This window comes from Plecotus auritus, assembly GCF_963455305.1.
Source record: "Plecotus auritus genome assembly, chromosome: 3".
NCBI lineage: Eukaryota > Metazoa > Chordata > Mammalia > Chiroptera > Vespertilionidae > Plecotus > Plecotus auritus.
In genome coordinates, this window is record NC_137772.1 from 31,602,716 (window position 1) to 31,625,608 (window position 22,893).

The following is a 22,893-nucleotide window of genomic DNA, read 5'->3' on the forward strand; positions in this document are numbered from 1 at the left end:
GGGAAAGTGGATGTTATCGGAAGCCTGAAAATCTACAAATGCGGCACCAACCGAACTGCTGTGAACCCCAGAGCACCGGTCCCCAATTGGCGCAAACACGCGGATTCAGAGGAGCTCTACACTCCACCATGGAAAGTTCAGATTTTGCCTGGGATAAGGAGAGAGAAAAGTACATAACCAGACACCTGGAAAAGAGAGACCAAGGGGAGACAAAGAAAGAACCTGCATATGAAAGAAAAGCAGGCATCACCAGAAAAGGAAGTAAAGGAAATGGAGGCAAGCAACCTGTCAGAGAAAGAATTCAGAGAAATGGTCATAAGGTGGCTGAAAAGAATGGAAGACAAATTTGACAATATGAGTAAGAACCAAGAGGAAATGAAGAACCAAGAAGAAATGAAAAACGACTTCGCTGCTGTAAAGAACTCAATAGAAAGCATCAAGAGTAGACTAGAAGAAGCAGAGGACCACATCAGTGAGCTAGAAGACAAGGTAGGAAAAAATACCCAAGTAGAGCAGCTTCTAGAAAAAAAAAATTAAAAAGGAGGAGGAGAGCCTAAGGGAACTTTGGGACAATACGAAACAAAACAACACCCACATTAATAGGGGTTCCAGAAGGAGAGGAAACTGAGCAAGGAATAGAAAACCTGTTTGAAGAAATAATGACAGAAAACTTCCCTGATATAGGGAAGAAAAAACCCACACAAATCCAAGAAGCTCACAGAGTCCCAAGCAAAATGAACCCCAAAAGACCGATGCCAAGGCACATTATAATTAAATTGGCAAACACCAACGACCAAGTAAGAATCTTAAAAGCGGCCAGAGAGAGACAGAAAGTTACCTACAAAGGAACCCTCATCAGACTAGCAACTGATTTCTCAACAGAAACTCATCAGCCCAGAAGAGAATGGAATGAAATATACGAAGTCATGCAAAGGTAGGGTCTGAATCCAAGAATACTGTACCCAGCAAGGCTATCAATCAAAATTGAAGGTGAAATCAGGAGCTTCACAGACAAAAAAGGACTAAGGGAACTTATTACCACCAAACCAGCAAAGCAAGAAATGCTAAAGGGTCTGCTGTAAAAAAAAAAAAAGAAATAGGAAACAAAGAAGGAACACAGGGGTAAAGAATAAAAATGGCGACAAATAAGTACCTGTCAATAATAACTTTAAATGTAAATGGATTAAATGCCCCAATCAAAAGACATAGGGTAACAGATTGGATAAGAAAACACGACCCATATATCTGCTGTCTACAAGAAACCCACTTCAGAAAAAAAGACGCACACAAACTGAGGGTGAAGGAATAGAAAAAGGTTTTTCAGGCGAATGGAAATGAAAAAATAGCAGGGGTAGCAATACTTATATCTGACTAATTAGACCTCAAAGTGAAGGACATAATAAGAGATAAGGAAGGCCACTTCATAATACTAAAGGGAGCAATCCAACAAGAAGAAATAACTCTGGTAAACATATACGCACCCAATACAGGAGCACCCAAATACATAAAAAAACTCCTGGAGGATATCAAGGGAGAGACTGACAGTGATACAATCATAGTAGGAGACTTTAATACCCCACTATCACCATTGGACAAGTCCTCTAAACAAAAAATCAAGAAAGAAACATCAATCCTAAATGACTCACTAGACCAGATGGAATTAATTCACATCTTCAGAACATTTCACCCCAAAGCCACAGAATATACATTTTTCTCAATTGCACATGGGTCATTTTCAAAGATAGACCATATACTGGGTCATAGGCAATGTCTCTTCAAATTCAAGAAGATAAAAATCATATCAAGCATCTTCTCAGACCACAGTGGCATAAAACTGGAAATCAACTACAATAAAAAGAATCCAAAAAAATCAAACACATGGAGACTAAACAGCATGCTATTAAACAATGACTGGGTTACCAGAGAGATCAAAGAAGAAATAAAAAACATCATGGCAACAAATGACAATGAAAACACAACAATCCAAAATCTATGGGACATAGTGAAAGCAGTCTTGAGAGGGGAGTTCATAGCTCTACAAGCCTACTGCAAAAAATAAGAAACAATGGTAATAAATTACCTAACGCTACATCTCAAAGAGTTAGAAAGAGAGCAACAAGGAAAGCCCAGTGTAAGCAGAAGGAAGGAAATAATAAAGATCAGAGCGGAGATAAACGACATTGAGACCAAAAAAACAATACAAAAGATCAACAAAACCAAGAGCTGGTTCTTCGAAAGGATAAACAAGATTGATGAACCTCTAGTCAGGCTCACCAAGAAGCAAAGAGAGAGGACCCAAATAAACAAAATCAGAAATGAAAGAGGAGAAATAACAACAGACCCCACTGAAATACAAAGGAATGTTAAAAAATACTATGAACAACTCTATTCTAACAAACTGGACAACCTGGAGGAAATGGACATATTCCTAGAAAAATATAACCTTCCAAAACTCAATCAGGAAGAATGGAAACATCTCAATAGTCCAATAACTATGGAAGAAATTGAAGCAGTCATCAAAAAGCTTCCAGCAAACAAAAGCCCAGGGCCAGACGGCTTCACAGGGTAGTTTTACCAAACATTCAAGGAAGAACTAAAACCTATCCTCAGACTATTCCAAAAAATTAAAGGAACACTTCAAGCGCCTTCTATGAAGCCAGCATCACCCTAATACCCAAACCAGATAAAGACAACACAATGAAAGAGAATTATAGGCCAATATCCCTCATGAACATAGATGCCTAAATCCTCAACAACATTCTAGCAAATCAGATCCAGCATTACATCAGAAAGATTATACACCATGACCAAGTAGGATTTATCCCAGGAACGCAAGCATGGTACAATATCCGCAAATCAATAAACGTGATACATCACATAAACAAATTGAGATTTAAAAATCACATAGTCATATCAATTGATGCAGAAAAAGCACTTGACAATATCCAACACCCTTTCTTGATAAAAACTCTCAACAAGGTGGGAATAGAAGGATCATACCTCAACATAATAAAAGCTATATATGATAAACCCACAGCTAACATCATACTCAATGGGCAAAAACTAAAACCATTTCCCCTAAGAACAGGAACATGACAGGGATGCCCACTCTCACCACTCCTGTTCGACATAGTACTGGAAGTATTAGCCATTGCAATCAGAAAAGAAGAAGAAATAAAAGGCATCCAAATTGGAAAAGTAGAAGTAAAGCTGTCCTTATTTGCAGATGACATGATATTGTACACAAAAAAACCGAAAGACTCCATAAAAGAACTAATAGACTTAATAAATGAATTCAGCAATGTAGCAGGATACAAAATTAACGCCAAGGTATCTATGGCATTTCTATACACCAATAGTGAACTTACAGAAAGAGAGATTAAAAAAGCAATCCCATTTACCAAAAAAAATTAAGATACCTAGGAATAAACTTAACTAAGGAGGTAAGAGATTTATACGTGGAAAACTACAGGACACTGAAAAAAGAGATAGAGGAAGACGTAAATAGATGGAAGAACATACCATGTTCATGGATTGTTAGAATCAACATCATTAAAATGTCCGTACTCCCCAAAGCAATCTATAGATTCAATGCACTCTCCATTAAAATACCAATGGCATATTTCACAGACCTAGAAAGAACTCTCCAAAAATTCATCTGGAATAAAAGACCCCGAATAGCCACAGCAATCCTGAGAAAGAAGAACAAAGTAGGTGGGATCTCAATACCAGATTTCAAACTGTATTACAAAGCCACTGTTCTCAAAACTGCCTGGTACTGGCACAAGAACAGACATATAGATCAATGGAATAGAATAGAGAACCCAGAAATCGACCCAGACCACTATGTTCAATTAATATTTGACAAAGGAGGCATGAACATACAATGGAGTCAAGACAGTCTCTTCAATAAATGGTGTTGGGAAATTGGACAGATACATGCAAAAAAATGAAACTAGACCACCAACTTATACCATACATAAAAATAAACTCAAAATGGATCAAGGACTTAAACATATGACGAGAAACCATAAAAATACTAGAGGAATCCACAGCCAGAAAAATCTCTGACATATGCCGAAGCAGTTTCTTCACTGATACTGCTCCTAGGGCAATGAAAACTAAAGAGAAAATAAACAAATGGGACTACATCAAAATAAAAAGCTTTTGTGCAGCAAAGAAGACCATCAATAAAACAACAAGAAAGCCCACTGCATGGGAGAACATATTTGCCAATGATATCAACGATAAGGTTTTAATCTCCAACATTTACAGGGAACTCATGCAGCTTAACAAAAAGAAGATAACCCAATCAAAAAATGGGCAACTGATCTAAATAGACACTTTTCGAAAGAAGACAGAAGGAAGGCCAAGGGACATATGAAAACCTGCTGAAAGTCACTAATCATCAGAGAGATGCAAATCAAAACAACAATGCGGTACCATCTCACACCTGTCAGAATGGCTATCATCAATCAACAAATGACAAGTGCTGGTGAGGATGCAGAGAAAAAGGAACTCTCCTGCACTGCTGGTGGGAATGCAGACTGGTGCAACCACTGTGGAGAACAGTATGTAGTTTCCTCAAAAAACTAAAAATGGAACTCACATTTGACCCAGTGATCCCACTTTTAGGAATATATCCTAAGAAACTAGAAACAGGAATTAGAAAGGATATATGCACCCCTATGTTCATAGCAGCACAATTCACCATAGCTAAGATTTGGAAACAGCCTAAGTGCCCATCAGCAGATGAGTGGATTAAAAAACTGTGGTATATCTACACAATGGAATAGTATGCTGTGGTAAAAAGGAAGGAGTTCTTACCATTTGCAACAGCATGGATGGAGATGGAGAGCATTATGCTAAGTGAAATAAGCCAGGCAGAGAAAGATAAATATCATATGATCTCACTCATTTGTGGTATATAATGAACGGCATAGACTGATGAACAAAAATAGATCCAGAGACAGAGAAACATCAATCAGAATGTCAAACCTCAGGGAAGGTAAGGGAGGGTGAGGGTAAGGGGTTGAGGTCAACCAAAGGACTTATATGCATGCATATAAGCCTAATCAATGGACAGAGACAACAGGGAGGTGGGGTCATGAATGGGAGGTGGGGGGTAATGAGGGAATAAGGACACATATGTAATACCTTAATCAATAAAGAAATTTAAAAAAATAATTAAGGAGGGGGTGTTAATGTTTTATACACTTCCATGAGGGGCTAGTATCTACAAAAGTTTTTTAGCCTTTATTTTTTAAATGTATGTGGTATCAGTGGTAATATCCCTCTTTCATTCCTAAGTTTGTTTCTTATTTTTCTTCGTTACCAATTTATGTTTCTCAATTCTATTAATTTTTTTTTGGTTTTACTGATTTTTTTCATATTTTTGTTTTAAATTTTATTGATTTTTGCTCTTATTTTTATTATTTCCTGATGCTTACTTTAAATTTAATTTGCTTTCCTTTTTCTAGACTTTATTGTATAAGCTTATATTATTGATTTGAGACCTATCTTCCATTTTAATAAAAGCATTGTATATTATAAAGTTTCCTCTAAACACTGCTTTAGCTGTATTCCACACATTTTTTTTTTTTTTTTTACAGAGCGGAAGGGAGAGGAGGGATAGAGAGTTAGAAACATCGATGAGAGAGAAACATCGATCAGCTGCCTCCTGCACGCCCCCCACTGGGGACGTGCCTGCAACCAAGGTACATGCCCTTGACCGGAATCGAACCCGGGACCCTTGAGTCCGCAAGCCGACGCTCTATCCACTGAGCCAAACCGGTTTTGGCTGTATTCCACACATTTTAATGTGTTGTATTTTCATTCACTTCATGATATTTTCCAATTTCCCTTGAGACTTTCTCTGGCCAATGTATTAAGTAGTAGTGGATTAATTGACTTCCAAATATTTGAGGATTTTTTAGATAACATTCTGTTACAGATTTTTAAGTTAATTATATTACTGATAGAGAACATATTTTGGATAATTTCAGTTATTTTACATTTAATATGGCTTATTTTGTGACCCTCCCCCCCCCCCCCCCCCCCCCAAATGTAGTTTGCCTTGAGGAGTGTTCCTTGTGCATATGAAGAGAATGACCTTGACCTTTGTTGATGGATGGAGTTTTCTGTAACTTAGATATAGCTGAGTGTTGTTGTTGTTGTTGAAGTCTGTATGCTGGCTCACTTTCCCATCACTTATTTTTCTGACTACCAAGAAAGGCACTTCTCACAGTGGAGTCTGTGGGCTGGGGTTTTAGTTTTGTTACTGGTTTTTGTTTGGTGTAGGATTTGGCAGCACACTGCAGAGCCGTTTAGTGGGAAGGTGGAACTGGGTTAGGAATTTTCACTCCCAGTGTGGAGGTGGGGGTGGGAGGGGGCTGGATCCTTAACGTTCAGTCCTCTACGTTTACTTCATATTCTTAGCTATCTTGGTGTTCCATCCAGACCCTGTTGGGTTTGCTTGGGTAGGGCAATCAGCAGTTGTCTGGTTGTGTGGAATGGGGTAGAGGATCCAGGAGTCAGTTTTTTATCCAGACTTTCAGCCAGTCCTCCTTCTGCCCTACTTCATCCACATCTTCTGAGGTACTGAGTTCCCTTTCTGGAGCCTCCCTGGGTTTCTTTGTTTCTTGGCCTTTGTCTCCCCTAACCCCCTTACCCCAGCAGGCATGGAGCTTCAGGTTTCACTGTCCTCCTGAATCAGTTCCCACCAACCCATTTGCTTTCCAGCTTCTCACATTTTGTTGACTTGTCTTTTGTGTTGTTTCTGCCTTGTTTTCTTTGCCCTTATTGATTTAAGACTTAAATAACATAAACAAACTTTGGCCCTGGCTTGTGTCACTCTGTTGGAGCATTGTCCTGTGCACGCGAAAAGTTGCTGGTTCAATTCGTGAATTAGGGCACATACCTAGGTTTTGGGTTCAGTCCCTGGTAGGGGTGCATATTGTGACTTTTCTTGTTCCTTTTTAAAAAATGATTATCAGCCCAATTTGTTTTCTATATCTTAGAATTTTTTCAGATTATCTGGCCTGCTGCTGTCTCCCTTTCTTATTTTATAGAACTGTTATTTAGTTTATTTATTCATTTTGTTTTGATTTTTTAAAAGCTTTTGCACCCTCTCATTTTAAAATCTTGGGAAGGTGGAAGGTAAATACATGTGCCCAGTCCATTGTCTTGAACTGGAAGCTTCAGGTGATCGAAAGTGATTGGCATGCAACAGACCAAAAAATTTCTGAGGGAAGGGGGTGGGAAGATTAACCAAAGAATTTATGTGCATTATGCATAACCATGGACAGACAATAGTGCAGTGAAGACCTGGAGAGGGGTAGGGAATGGGGTGGAGGGGATCAATGGGAGAAAAAAAGGATACATCTGTAATACTTTCAACAACAAAGATAAATTTTTAAAAATTAAAAAAAAACCTTCAAGACAAAAAAAAAGGTGATTGGCAATAATTTGCATTCTTTTATTTACCTTTCAGCTGATGTAGCTCAACAGTTCCAGTATGCTGTGCGAGTTATTGGCAGCAACTTTGCCCCAACTGTTGAAAGAGATGAATTTCTAGTTGCTGAAAAAATAAAGAAAGAACGTACGTATTCTTCCTAAATGTTTCATGTGTTGGATTTGTAAACTTGTCAAACCTTAACACACACACACACACACACACACACAGGGTGGGGCAAAAGTGGGTTTATAGTTGTTGGTATGGAAAATAATACATTAATAAAAAATAATACAAAAATAAACTCATAACTGTTAACCTACTTTTGCCCCTCCCTGTATGTAGTTCCTAAGGCACTATTATCTATCTATTTATCCATATGTTTCTGTGTATGTATATATATATATGTGTATATATGTATGTTAAAAATAAAGACAATTCAATTCTGTCTTTTGTTAGAACATAGTGCAAGAGGATTGTTTAAATACTATTATAACAACATAATTTGGTTTAAGAGTGTGAGGAGGTAAAAGGATTTAATATAACTTCCTGCTATCTTGTGATTTGCAGTATTTAATGTAATGCACCTTTTGACCAGATAACATAGAACAGTATCTTGGCAATAAACAGCTCTTAGTGAGTCAAATATTGCTTCTATTAATTGTCAACATTCAAACTTATAGTACTTTAGAATTTATTATGTGAACATTTTAATTCTGAGGTGATACTGAAAGCTTTCTTGAATGTTGTTATCTTAGAGAAAAAAGCTTTCCATTTATTAGCACTTGGTTACTAATGCATTCTTTGTAAGGTGGGGCTCTGCTCTCTCTCTGTACCATGGAGTATCTAAAGGAGGGAGGCTTTGAGCATTGGGACCCATTATTGAGAATTGCTCTTGTCCTGGCTGGAGCGTTGTTTTTCTCTGGTAGCCAGTTCCCCATTCCTCAGTTTCCTGGGCAGTCTGAGTCCAGCTCCAGTTGCTTGAAAAGCAGCTACCTTGAAAGTCAGTGGTTTTCCTATTGGGGCCTTGCTGTTAAACTGCCCAAATGAAATGGGCTTTGGCCTTATTTCTAAGTGTGCTGGCAAACTGGTAATGACATCTTCTAGGAGATCTGTTCTTGGCACAGTTTCCCACCTTAGCTGTTGCATTATTAACTGTATTTGGCCAGTGATCTGTGTGGATGTCCTTTTTCAGAACTGTGTAACTAAGCTGGATGGTGAGGTAGCAGGTGGTAGAGTTGAGGCTGGGGCATGTGAGTAACTGGATCTGGCCGTGGCTACATTTGCATGTTTAGAGGTTGATGAGCAATGTAAGTCTGAAATGATGATTCTGCTAATGTGAGTCACTTAGTGTGTATGTCTTATTTAAGATAGAGGGGTAAAAATGCAGTGTTTATCCTGCTATTAACTTATAAGAACTTATTTTCCTTTCTTATTATAAAGCTGATATATAAGAACACTGTATTCTTTTCTTAAACCCTGATGATTATTACATTCTAGATTATTTTTACATTTTAGGTTATTTTATATTTTATATTATTTATTTTTTTAAAATATATTTTATTGATTTTTTTTTTACAGAGAGGAAGGGAGAGGGATAGAGAGTTAGAAACATCGATGAGAGAGAGACATCGATCAGCTGCTTCCTGCACACCCCCTACTGGGGATGTGCCCGCAACCAAGGTACATGCCCTTGAACGGAATCGAACCTGGGACCCTTCAGTCTGCAGGCCAACGCTCTATCCACTGAGCCAAACCAGTTAGGGCAGGTTATTTTGTATTTTAGATTATTAGTGAGAACTCCATCTATTTATTGGATACTATATTAACAGACCAATCCCTTTACAAATTTACATTCCAGGCCTCCTGGTGAGCATGCTACACATATGTGTAGTAGCTAAAAAAAAAGTTTGAAATTCAGAGTTAGAGAACTGGCAGCTACATTGTTGCAGTGAATATGGCAAGGAAGTGTTGGAATTTCCTTTTTTAAGAAGAAAACACTAACCATGTACAGTCTTTTTCCTGTGTATCTTCTGTGTTTTTGAAGTAAGACTTGCTGTATATCCCCACAGTTTGCCTCTCTGTCCACAGCTTCTGTTAGGTACCCCTGCCATTATCCTCCCAGAGTCCCCAGCACTGATGTAGCCCAGCTATAGTTCATAGAGTGTTATTGATAGCCCTCTAGTGTAAAGGTCTTCATTGATTTATCATTTTAGCCCTCTAGTGTAAAGGTCATCATTGATTTATCATTTTTCAATAATTCTTATACATAGTTTTTATAGTTTAACGTTTTTGAAATTTGATTAGTTTTTTAAAAAATATGTTTTTATTGATTTTAGAGAGAGAGGAAGGGAAAGGGAGAGAGAGATAGAAACATTGTTGAGAGAGAAACATCGATTGGCTGCCCATCGAGAAACATCGACAACCCCTGCTCTGGGGATGGAGCCCGAAACCCGGGCAAGTGCCTTGACTGGGAATCAAACTGGTGAACTCTGGGTGCATGGATCAACACTCAGCCACTGGGCTACACCAGTCAGGCTGAAATTTGGTTAGTTTTTGATAGATTAGTTGAGTTACGGTAGTTCTGTTCTCTGGAATAATACAAAAAAGTTAAATTTTCCATTTTATGTGGCTCACTTGAAGTATGAAATGCTAATCTATACTAATAAATGGGTAATATGCTAATTATACCGGGTCAACTGGACATCTTCCAGATGTCTGACTTCCTTCTGGACAGTTAGGGGGCGACCAGTCTGGCAGGGGGCAGTTAGGGGGTGACCGGGCCAGCAGGGGGGTAGTTTGGGGCCGGGACCAGGCCAACAGAGGGTCAGTTAGGTGGGGACCAGCCCGGAAGGGGACCAGTTAGTGGGCAATCAGGCTGGCAAGCAGAGACAGTTAGGGGCGATCAGGCAGGCATGTAGAGTGGTTAGGGGTGGTCAGGCAGGCAGGTAGAGTGGTTAGGGGCGATCAGGTAGGCATGCAGGCAGGCAAGCAGTTAGGAACCAGCGGTCCCAGATTGCGAGAGGGATGTCCTGGATTGGAGAGGGTGCAGGCTGGGCTGAGGGACACTGCCCCCCCTCCCCCCCGTGCACAAATTTTGTGCACCTGGCCTCTAGTCTATATAATAAAAGCCTAAGTGACCAGAATGACTGGTTGCTATGATGGGTACTGACCACCAGAGGGCAGACGCTCAACGCAAGAGCTTCCCCCTGGTGCTCAGTGCGCTCCCATAGGGGTAGCACTGTTCAGCCTGAAGCCAGGCTTACAACTGGTGAGTGAGCCAAGCGGTAGGGAGCAGCAAGCAGGTGGGCAGTAAGGAGCGAGCATCCCCTGAGGGGTCCTGGAGTGTGAGAGGGCGCAGGCCAAGCTGAGGGGCACCCTCCCCTCCCCCCCCCAGTGCACGAATTTTGTGCACCGGGCCTCTAGTATGTTTTATATTGAAACAAATTGCAAAACTCATCATGTGTGATAAAATTTAATACCTATTAGTTTCTTAATTTTTCACATTGGTGAGTGGAGTACATTCCAACTCAAGGTGTGTTTTGCTATGTTTAGCAATCTATTAGATGAAACTTTTCTTTTTTTGGTAAATATTCTGTGTTCATTTTTATTTGTATTGATTTTGTTGTCCTGTGACTAATTTTATATCAGGCATTAGTGTCAGTCTCATTCTATAGAAAGAACATTACTTACATAATTTCATGGTAGTGTTTATTTGGAGCATTTTTTATGTAAGCTTTAAAGATAGTAAAGTATATTAAATTTTAATTGCATTAGTTTTGTTAAATGCATTTTGTAAGAATACATTTTAAAGGTAGTTTTACCTTTTGGCATAGGAAGACTTGAAAGTGCAGATGATGTAACCTCTGGTATGTGGTTCATACAATCAGTACATGATACCAGCACCATTTCCTAGCTAATAAATATGAGAAAGTGTTGAATGTAAAGTCAGTCATTATCTTTCTAAAAATGAATTTGAACATTCAAAGCTCAGTGAGTTTAGCTGATGAAATTTTAAGAAAGCAGTCCTACTAAATTGAAATAAATAAGCACAAAGGTTACTTGGAGAAGCTCTAAGCTAGCTTTAAAAAATGGTGCCTTGCCCTAACCAGTTTGGCTCAGTGGATAGAGCGTCGGCCTGCGGACTGAAGGGTCCCAGGTTCGATTCCGGTCAAGGGCATGTACCTTGGTTGCGGGCACATCCCCTGTGGGAAGTGTGCAGGAGGCAGCTGATCGATGTTTCTCTCTCATCGATGTTTCTAACTCTCTGTCCCTCTCCCTTCCTCTCTGTAAAAAAATCAATAAAATATATTTTTAAAAAAATGGTGCCTTTTCTCGTGGGTGTAACAGGGTTTCTTAGAGAGGCACTTGTGCATAGATGGTACATGCAGTATTATAGATGTGGGTGAGTGGGGTCTCCTCCCTCAGGGATCCAAATCCTTTGTGTAGTCTTCTTCATGGAATGGAGTAGAGCATGGATTTCTCATTTGTAATCGGGGCTTTTCAGAAAATTTGTAAGTGTAGTGGCAAGCATCTGAAACGCTTACTAATAGAATGAATTAGTAGGTGAAAATTAGCTAGTAAGCTGTTTTGATTTTTATTTTGAAACACTAACTGGCTATTTTGCCGTATGTGTTAACAAAAATGCTTTGTATAGTTTTAAGTCACTATTATGAACAGTATATATTTTTTTACTACCCTTTGAATTTAGGGTTCCAAAGATATTTTCACTTCACATACCTCCCTCCATATAGCAATTATTAACTATGGTAGTTAAACTGATGGTAAGAAAAACCACATTGTACTGTTTATTAATATTTGTAGATAGAAATTAAAAGATCTCATCATTTCTTTACTTGAGCTAATTTTTACATAAATTATTTGATTCCAGCCTAAAATTGTCCATATTTTCCAAATGTCAGAGAGATTACATGAATTGACCAAATTCACAGAGCTGAAATGTCACTCATTGTCTAGTTTTTTTGATTCTTAAGCTCAGGATTCTTTTCAGACTCAAGTTGTCTTTTACTAAAGGTGAAATAGTATCATAAAAATGAATTTTGCTGTATGTGATTAATATGCTTATTTTCTTTTCTAACTTTACAGTTATTCGACAAAGAAGAGAAGCAGATGCTGCACTGTTTTCAGAACTCCACCGAAAACTTCATTCACAGGTATTCACAAGTATTCTGAAAGCCATTCCAGTAATGGTGAGGCTGTGAGAGTGATCTGCAAACTTCTGAACATTTTTCTGTGATATCATTAAACTTTTCTGTATTGAGTGATGGCTTTTAATTGTGGATGGAGTTTGCTTTTTAAAAGATTTTTTAATGTTAGAAGTAAGTTTTAGCTGGATTTAGTGATACATTGCTTATAGAGATGAAAAAAAGCTACATTGGGAAAGTAATCAGACTTACATACACAATAAGTATGTTTTACAGAAACCTTAAATCTATTACTGGGAGGAAGCACATTGGTATAGCAGCAAAAGCTTATCTTGTTGATACACTTAATTGTTTATCAGATCCTAATTTGTACTGGTACAGTGAATAATTTAAAAATTGATTTTGGCCCTAACCAGTTTGGCTCAGTGGATAGAGTGTCGGCCTGCGGACTGAAAGGTCCCAGGTTCGATTCTGGTCAAGGGCATGTACCTTGGTTGAGGGCACATACCCAGTAGGAGGTGTGCAGGAGGCGGCTGATTGATGTTTCTCTCTCATCGATGTTTCTATCTCTCTATTCCTCTCCCTTCCTCTCTGTAAAAAATCAATAAAATATATTTAAAAAAAATAAAAATTGATTTTGAACATTTTGTGATTGGATGTTGATACTTGCACACAGTGGTTTTTCTAACCTGCTATTTTTATAAAAGACTGCCAGCCTATACACCAATAAATTAATTGAATAATAGGGTGAGATTTTTGTGATCCTAGTTCATCTAGCTGTCTCTACTCTTTATGGAGAAGAAAGTTAAATCCAGAGAAGCTTAATACTTTGCTTAACAAATATTACAGCAATAAAAATCACTGAATTGCACCTAAGGCTGCTCGTAATTAACTCATTATTTTTCAGGTCTTTTTGTTTATTTGTAAAAATAAGTTTAATTTTTTTTGCTGACCACTTTGATTCCTTAATTCAACTTGATTTACCTAGATTCACTGTTTTAATTATGCTTTTTCATCTTTGATAATGTTTACTTTGCTGGTAGTAGTTCTTACCTCCTTCACCACCTCTCGTTTCCCTTTCCCTGTGCAGTTGCATCTCAGTGTGCAATCCCTCTATCAAATGCTCTTCAGCAGACTGATCCTGACTGTTGAATTACCTATTCTTCTATGTTAAAAAAAAAGTTGACACCACCTTTAAATATGTTGCTTACTAATTTTTATGTGCAGTTTTTTTTTTTTGGTACTTTCTCCACTCTCCACCCCGTATACATCTTTGTTTTTCTGAAACAGCTGAGGATCTAACCCAGGACGGTTGCTGCACAGGTAGAATGTCTGCCATGTCCTTGATGCCTACTGGACATTTTTATGTAGGCACTCCTTAGGAAACACTCACAGGGGTTTGCAACTCGGCATCCTGGGAACTGAAAGGATCATACTTTAAAGACTTCATACCTCTAGGAGTCCATGCACATCCACCCACATTAAACCTGCTTCTCTTTCCAAGTTCTACCCCTGATGAATGATAACACCATTCATCGATTGCCAAAGACTAGAAATCTGGATGTTATTTTGACTCTACCTCTCCCCCAAATTCGATCTGTTCCCAAGTTTTATTGATTGTTTCTCTTAGTATGCCTCTTATCTGTTCCTATGGAGTCAGGCAGACCTGTGTTTGAATCCTGGCCTAAAGCTTTGTGGTTAAGTTATTTAACTTACACCTCCGCTTCATTTATTTTTGGAGTGAAGAGAATAAAGCTGTGTCTCAGTGTGGTTGTAATGATTATGGAATATGATGTCTGTAAGGACTTGTCCCAGCAGGCCTCCTTTAAATGACAGCTGCTGATAACTTAACTGCCCTGTAACTCTTAAAAAAAAACGGGATTGGTAGAGAGCAGCTCTTTGGAGATAAACAGACAAGGTTTGGCCTCTTGGTCCTGTGCCCCAAGGGAGTCATTTAACCCCAGAGGCTCAGCTTATGGGGCTTGTCACACTTACCTTAGCAGATAGTCAGAGAATCCCAGCTCAGCCTCTGGTCATTTCCCCTCCAGATAACTGCCATTTACTAAGGAGGGCCTCTGTGTCTTGGCTTTATCTCCCCTGTAGTCCATTCTCCACGTGATTGTCAGTAAGTGGATCCATTCCCCTGCATGGAATCCTTCAAAGGCTGCCTATTGTCTTCACCTTAAAAAACCACATTTCTTGGTACAGCATACAAGGCACCCTTTGATCTGATCCTTCATTAATTTTCAGTTTCTATTCTCATGTCTGGCTTCAGCAAAATTTATTTCTTTCAGTTCCTTGAAGAAGCCATGCCTATCCCCCTTTTCTACCTTTGCATCACCCATCTTTCTTTCTTTTTTTATTAAATATATTTTTGTTGATTTCAGAGAGGAAGGGAGAGGGAGAGAGAGAGAGAAACATCAATGATGAGAGAGAATCGTTGATTGGCTCCTTTCTGCATGCCCCCTACTACTGGGATCAAACCCGCAAACCGGGCATGTGCCCTTGACCAGAATTGAACCTGGGACTCTTCAGTCCGCAGGCCAATTTGCTCTATCCACTGAGCTATTTTGGCTAGGGCTGCATCACCCATCTTTCTAAGAGACTCACATTTTCTCTGGGACTCCTTTCCTGAGCTTGGAGCACTTGAATGATCCTCCTATGTCTGAAATGTAATTTATCATACTGAAATAATTTGCCCATTTGTCTACTTACCACTGGACTGAGGACTCTGTCAGAACTGAACCTCTTTCTTCCTGTGCTGTCCCAGCTGGATACTTTGTTGTTTCTGCAAAGTTCTGTGTAAATCAATTTTTAAAATTAGGGAATAATTTAAATACCCAGGATGAGCTTATTCTTTAGAGAAACTTTCAAAGAACATTTTATATAATGAAGAACTTGTATAATGTAAGTAACCATCCCATAATTTGTTTTGTAAATAAATATATTGATATATTCTAGCCTGTGCATACAAAAGATAAGGCTGTATGAATAAAGTAGAATGCTCTGGAAATTTGAATGAAACGTATTTAGGGTGGGCTGCTGTTAATGGTTGTGAATCAGGGCAGAGGGATAGGTAATGGAAAATTAATGAAATCTGTTGAATAACCTTACATAGAAACCTAGGAATTAGTTATCCTGACAACTAAGATCTTGAGTTTGGTTATGTGTGATGCTGAGACTTATATCTTGCACTTTTGAATTCTTTAAAAGAATTTTTTCTACTTACTATTTTTTAAATCCTCGCCCGAGGATATGTTTATTGATTTTTAGAGAGGAAGGGGTAGAGAGACAGAAAAAGAGAAAACATTTATGTGAGAGAGAAACATCCATCGGTTGCCTCCCCTGTGCATCCCAAATGGGGATCGGATCTGCAATCTAGGAATATGCCCTGACTGGGAATTGAGCCTGCATCTTTTCCATGTACAGGATGATGCTTCAACCAACTGAGCCACACCAGCCAGGGCTAAAATAATTTTTATAATACTCTATTTTGTGGCCTAAATGGGACATTGATAGGGGTAGGAGCAGCACGAATTTTATGATGGCATTTTTCTTATAATCACTATATTTGGAAGGCTGGTTATTATAAGAATTATTTCAAAGGGAAATATTGTTATTTAGGAATAGGGTAATTTAAAAAACATGTTCTTATTAGGGACTTTGGAGTTAGTGTTCAGGGGATTAAAGGTTCCAAAGATACTACCTCTTGAGAACATTATCTATAGCCTTCTGATGGATAGTGCTATTTGCAGTGCTTGGAAAATAAACAAATTTAGATTTGATGTTATTATGTGAATTTTAAAATGTAATTCTATTTTGGAAATAAGGATAATTTAGAAGAGATGAGGGTAAAACTGGGGAGTAGTACAACGTTGTCCTTTTAATGTTTTCTTTCTAAACAGGGAGTTTTGAAAAATAAATGGTCAATTCTCTACCTCTTGCTAAGCCTTAGTGAAGATCCACGCAAGCAACCAAACAAGGTGAGAAGCTGTATTTTACCAGCTCAATACCTTTATAAAGGACACTTTCCATCTTTTGTTGGGACAGTTATGCCAAATTTTTATAGAAATTGGGCTGTAATACTTAAGAAAATAGTATGAGTAAAACAAGCCGGGCTTGTTTTTTGGGATGTCATGGAAGGCTAAGAGATTCCCCCCTCTTTTTTTTAAAGGATAATTTTAATCATTGTTCTGTGTTTTCTTAAGATGTTTTTCAAGATTGTTATTCAAATATAATAACGTTCAGTTAAATAGAGCATAAACTAGCAGTTTTCAAATTTTTCACTGTATGAAGTTATTAATATTAGCATAGCTGTGTAATTTTTTGAGTTAGGTGACCTTTTATAATTTTTTGTATGTTTTTAGATATCATTATGAACATTAATTAGTTATACCAGTGAAAACTTTGTTGTCATACACGTTCAATTTTTGACCTGTGCAGTGTTTGAAAGAGTAATTTGGCTGCTCCATGTGCCAGTATGTTTGTTATAATAAAATGCTCTACTACAGAAATTTGAGTGCTTAAAAGTTGAAGAGTGTGGGTGAAAGAGTCATATTTATATCTAAAGTCTTATTCTGAGTAATGTGCATTCTTTCATTATATAAGATTGCCAAACTTAAAAAATTTGAGTAATTAGAGTTTTAGTTTGCATGGATTTTGAATAAAGTGTTTAGTTCTCACATCACATGGGAGTCTTATTGTTCAGAAAACTTCTAAAACTGTATCAGTTCTGGCATATTTCAAACGTATAACAACTAATTTATTGTCTGATCAGTGCAAAATTCAGTTACAGAAATAGGTCTAAAATCTAAACACACATTTTCTTTGTTGAATCGGGAAAAGTGTTCTGTAATTTTATATCTCCATATACTTAATACATTTTGATTTATTTTCAGGTTTCTAGCTATGCTACGTTATTTGCCCAAGCATTACCAAGAGATGCTCACTCAACTCCCTACTACTATGCCCGGCCTCAGACTCTCCCATTGAACTACCAGGATCGCAGCACCCAGTCAGCTCAGAGTTCTGGCAGTATGGGAAGCAGCGGCATCAGCAGTATAAGCATGTATGCCCTAAATGGCCCGACCCCTACACCACAATCTGTTCCAGGGTAAATCAATTCTACATGATTGATTCCTGAAACAGTAGAAATAGGAAAGTCCTCAGGCTTTTAATGAGGCATTTTGTGGTCACTGAAACTACCTTTAGAAGCTTGTACTAGTATGTGTCAGGAATGTTGTAGGCACTGTGTCTGATATGTTTGGTCTTTGGATTTTACTCTTCCTAAATACTCAGTTTCAGATGGGAATTCTTTCCACCTCTAATCTTAGTTGACTATAGATTTTTGGCTAACTCAAGCTATTAGTGCAAATGCATATTAGTAAAGGACCTAGTTCACAAGCATGATGTGCAGAGCCTTCCACTTTGAGGTAACTGATTGACATTTCTCTTGCTACATTCTCATATTTATTTCTCAGTGAATGTTGTCCCCTTAATTGATGTATGCGATTCTCTTCATTGAATTATTTTGAATAAATGTAAATTAAAATAAAGCTATCTCCTCAGATGTGAGATCGTCAAACTAAGAATTATGGCATCTTTTTTTTTTTTTTAATTATGGCATCTTAAAGTACAAGTGAATTAAGATGAGAAACTACGGAACACACAATACTTTGCAGCTTAACCTGCTGTCACATCTAATTACATTTTGCAGAAATATAGAATTTATGGTTGAGAATACAGTAGATACCAGTGCATTAATGGACTTAGAGCTTTGGTTGTTTATTTTTTTTACATACACATTTCAATGCATGGTTCATTCCTAAAAATCATATTAAAGTAGCCTATTATAAAATCCCAGAAGAATAGTGACCAAGGATTCACCATCAAATGATGTTTTCCACATGAGCATAATATAATTATAAATTATTGTTGACTTAATAAAGTTATGTTCAAGTTATTAGAAAATAGAATGTACCATACAGATGGATTATAAATGGAGTCTAGAGTTCTAGAAAGACAGCATTATCCTATCTAATAAAAGTAATATGCAAATTGACCATCACTCAAACATACAAGATGGCTGCCCCCATGTGGACACAAGATGGCCTCCACAAGATGGCCAGCAGGGGAGGGCAGTTGGGTGGGACCAGGCCCGCAAGGGAGGGCAGTTGTGGGCGATCAGGCCAGCAGGGGAGGGCAGTTGGGAGGGACCATGCCTGCAAGGGAGGGCAGTTGGGGGTGATCAAGCCTGCAGGAGAGAGCAGTTGGGGAGGACCAGGCCTGCAGGGGAGGGCAGTTAGGGGTGACCAGGCCTGCAGGGGAGGGCAGTTAGGGGTGACCAGGCCTTCAGGAGAGGGCAGTTAGGGGCAAACAGGCTGGCAGGCAGAAGCGGTTAGGGGCAATCAGGAAGGCAGGCAGGCGAGCAGTTGGGAGCCAGCAGTCCTGGATAGTGAGAGGAATGTCCGACTGCCCGTTTAGGCCTGATCCTACCGGGATCAGACCTAAATGGGCAGTCGGACATCCCTCGAGGGGTCCCAGATTGGAGAGGGTGCAGGCTGGGTTGAGGGACACCCCCCCCCCATGCACGAATTTCGTGCACTGGGCCTCTAGTACATTCTATAAGTTTAATCTCAAATTTTTATTCTGACTAAAGGAGTAGACACTTCCTCATTTTCATCTTAAAATTTGAAATAATTATTGTCATGATATGAAAAACAACTTTGTAGAGAACTTTGAACTGAAGTGGTTTTTCAGAATTTTTCTCTTAAATTTATAACTGTATTCAAAGACATAGTTTTGGTAGTTATTTTCCCCATTGTAAATAGAAAAATGTAAGAGCTGTTTCCGGTTTTTGCTTTCCTCTCTTACTTCATCAGTGGATTATAGATGGACCCACCAGTATTTTACCAGTAATAAATCAGAGCTCTGCCACTTGGAAGAAGCAGTGGCATTTTTGAAATTTTTGTTTTTGCATTTTTACTCTCAGGAAGTGATAATTTTGTTAGTTTTCAAAACATATGTCATTGGAAATCAGCTGTCATATTCTTAGATCTTCAAAGAGCATCTTTGACATAGTCTCCCAATTATTAAAAGTTAACTTTTAGACCTTGGATGTGCTTTTTCCTTAGATTTTGTTTGTACATTTAAAAAATTAATTATAAATTAGGTTTTTCTTTTTCTATCGAGCACCATGAGGGCTGGGAGACAAGTGAGGTCAGGGAAGTGAGACATAGTCTACATTTTTTCACTCCTATGCTCAATAAATGTTGAGTGAATGAAATGGTATTAATATTGAAATTAAGCCCAGCCGGTGTGGCTCAGTAATTGAACATTGACCTATGAACCAGGAGGTCATGTTTCGATTCCTGGTCAGGGTATATCCCAAGTTGCGGGCTGGATCTCCAGTGTGGGGTGTGCAGGAGGTAGCCAATAAATGATTCTCTCATTGATGTTTCTATCTCTCTCTCTCTCCTTTCCTCTCTGAAATCAATAAAAATATATTTTAAAAAAATACTGAAGTTAAAATTAGTAATGCATTTCAAAGTGGTTTTAGATGAATAGTGTATATTATATGTTTGTAAAGAAAAGTCAAATAGATTTTGTTTTTTATGGTGGGAAATATGTGTGGAGGTGGCAGTAAGAGCTTGAATGGCAGCTAAGGATCCCAAGGAGACTTTGGACTGATCATTGTTGTTATATTTGGATATGGTTAAGTCATTCACCTGTCTCAGATTTATAAGATTATATAATTCACTGTAGTTATATAAGAACAATTTCTGGAAGTGTTTTTGTCTCTTCATTGACTAGCCTGGTATTTGAAGATATAAAATGCTCTTTTCTTTTTTTTAGACAGTCTCATCAAGCTCCAGGAGTAGGAGACTGTCTCCGACAGCAGTTGGGGTCGCGCCTAGCATGGGCTTTAACTGGAAACCAGCCTTCTTTACAAACCACTACCTCAAAAGGTATACCCAACACTGTTTCTCGCAATGTGACAAGGCCAAGGAGAGATTGGGATGCAGGTGGTGAGTAAGGATATATTTTAATGGAGCTTTTTTTTGAACATTTAGAATTTATGCTTCACTTGTTTTAAAATTCCTATCATAACTTTTGAGTGGTTTCTTGTTCTCATGATGAAATTCAGAATCATAAATATTGTCTGTGATGCCTTGGGAAGTTTGGTTTTGTCACCCCATGTTACCCTATCTTGTATTCACCAGCGCCATCCACTTTTTGGGTCATTGTCTTAGTGTTTTTTCTCCGTCTGGACCTCTCTTCCCTTTCTTTTCACAGTCCCCTTCTCTTTTTATTCTGATTTTCATCCTGAGAAAGTGTATCCAGGCTGGATTAGGCCCCCTAGTAAAAGTGACCATCTTCCACCACAAGTCCAGGTTCCACGAAGGAGGGGCATTTCTGTCTTGTTCACTGTGCCAGTAACTAGCATAGTGCCTAGACAGGGGTGGGCAAACTTTTTGACTCGAGGGCCACAATGGGTTCTTAAACTGGACCGGAGGACCGGAACAAAAGCATGGATGGAGTGTTTGTGTGAACTAATATAAATTCAAAGTAAAGGAGCGGAGGGGAGAGCAAGAGAACCGGATAGAACAGCCGGATCCGGCCCGCGGGCCGTAGTTTGCCCAAGGCTGGCCCAGAATGTTGAAGAAACTAGTTTAAGATTTATTTGGTGGGTTAATTGAATGCCTCATTGATTTTTAAAGTTCTGTTAGATTCCAAAGAAAGTTTGAATTTCTTACATGAGAACACTACAAATAGCGATATTTGGAACATTATTATCCTAAAAAATAGAAGAATGGGTTTTATTGTTGGTTCATAATCTACTGATTCTGAAATTCCTCTAGCTATTTTCTGTCCTTGTGTAGGATGGGAGCTGTGTCTTTTAGACTTTGGGGACATTCATACACAGCTTGGCCTGTCCCCATGTAGCTGCACTTACCAGCCTCTAGCTGTCCTGTGACATGTGACAGGTGTGTGCTCTTGGGTGCAGAAGCTAGTGCCTAAACGGAGTCAGAGTGCCCTCTGCTTCTTTCTTTTTGTTTGCTATGACTCCTGATCCCTAACCAGTACCTTCAAATCTGTGTTCTATACAAAGCTAAGAGATAAAAGGACTTAAAAATGTACTTGATTAATCCAAAAGAGCAGGAGAAGTACAAAGGAAGAAAACATTGGGATAAATAAAAAACATACTTGAATTAAGGTACATTTAAATGCAAGCATATTGGTAATTACATTAAATTCATGGGGATAGATACTTTGTTCAAAATATTTAAAGAAAAAAGAGACATTTTAAATATAGGGACACAAATAGGTTAAAAGTAAAGGGATGAAAAGAATACCTCTTATAAACACTAACCATGAGAAAGATGGGTGGCTATACTAGTATTATTAAAGTCGATAGTGGCAGGAGTGTTAGAAAGGACAGAAGGACATTTCATAACAATAAAAGAATCAGTTGTTTGGGAAGAAATAATGCTCCTAAATATATATATTCACCTACTGACAGAGCTTCAGATGCACAAAGAACAACGGAAAGAACTGCAAGGAAAAAAGACAAATCCATAATTACAGTTGGAAAATTCAACTTCTCTCTCAGTAATTGATGGAAAAAGTAGATAAATATGGTCAATAATGATAGGTAAGGGTTGAGCAATAATACTAGCAAATTGATGTAATTGATGTTTATAGAATATTTTCCCCACTACTGAAATACAAACCTGTTCTGACTGTGCTTTCTGGGTTCTGAGAGTGCTGATCTCTGACTGTGTACTCTGATTAAGTTTCTCCTGTCACTGATATAGTGGATATCAGGGCATTGCTTTTGAGTAGCACCTAAATTCTGACTTAGCTTTTGTTCCAAGGTTTCTGGAAATTATAAATAACTTATCTGCTGTATTGGGAATGGACCAACATTTGTACACTTGCTGTATAGTAAGCCAGTTTTTCCAAACACCATCTATGAAATAATTATTCATGCCTTTGTGATTGATTAGTGCTACTCTTTGATTATATATTAAGTTTCCACATATTGCATTGTCCTTTTAAAAGACTTCTGTATGAGGACTTCTGTGATCTCCATATTATTTTTCAGAAAATTCTCGTTTGTAATAACTTCGTGCTCTCTTTTCCATTTTAAGCTTGTTTACTTAGTTTTAAATTTTTGTCCTGAATGCAAATATATAATCTGGAACTAATTGTGTCATAAAATTCATTTCATCTTAAAAATGTGTTCTTCAGTAAATGTGTTCTTATAAAAAC

The 22,893-nt window shown here is 38.2% G+C and overlaps 1 protein-coding gene across 2 annotated transcripts in view; it reads left to right on the plus strand.

The window, feature by feature from the left end:
• Positions 1-22,893, plus strand: part of TUBGCP3 (tubulin gamma complex component 3) — a 104,917-nt gene that overhangs the window by 9,476 nt on the left and 72,548 nt on the right. Inside the window, exons 2-6 of one of the 2 annotated variants that reach the window (XM_080659169.1) lie at positions 7,493-7,600; positions 12,560-12,627; positions 16,524-16,601; positions 17,517-17,731; positions 20,473-20,645. In XM_080659169.1, the coding sequence (XP_080515295.1) occupies positions 7,493-7,600; positions 12,560-12,627; positions 16,524-16,601; positions 17,517-17,731; positions 20,473-20,645 (642 nt within the window). The remainder of the gene's footprint in view (positions 1-7,492; positions 7,601-12,559; positions 12,628-16,523; positions 16,602-17,516; positions 17,732-20,472; positions 20,646-22,893) is intronic. The other variant, XM_080659170.1, reaches the window with a different exon arrangement.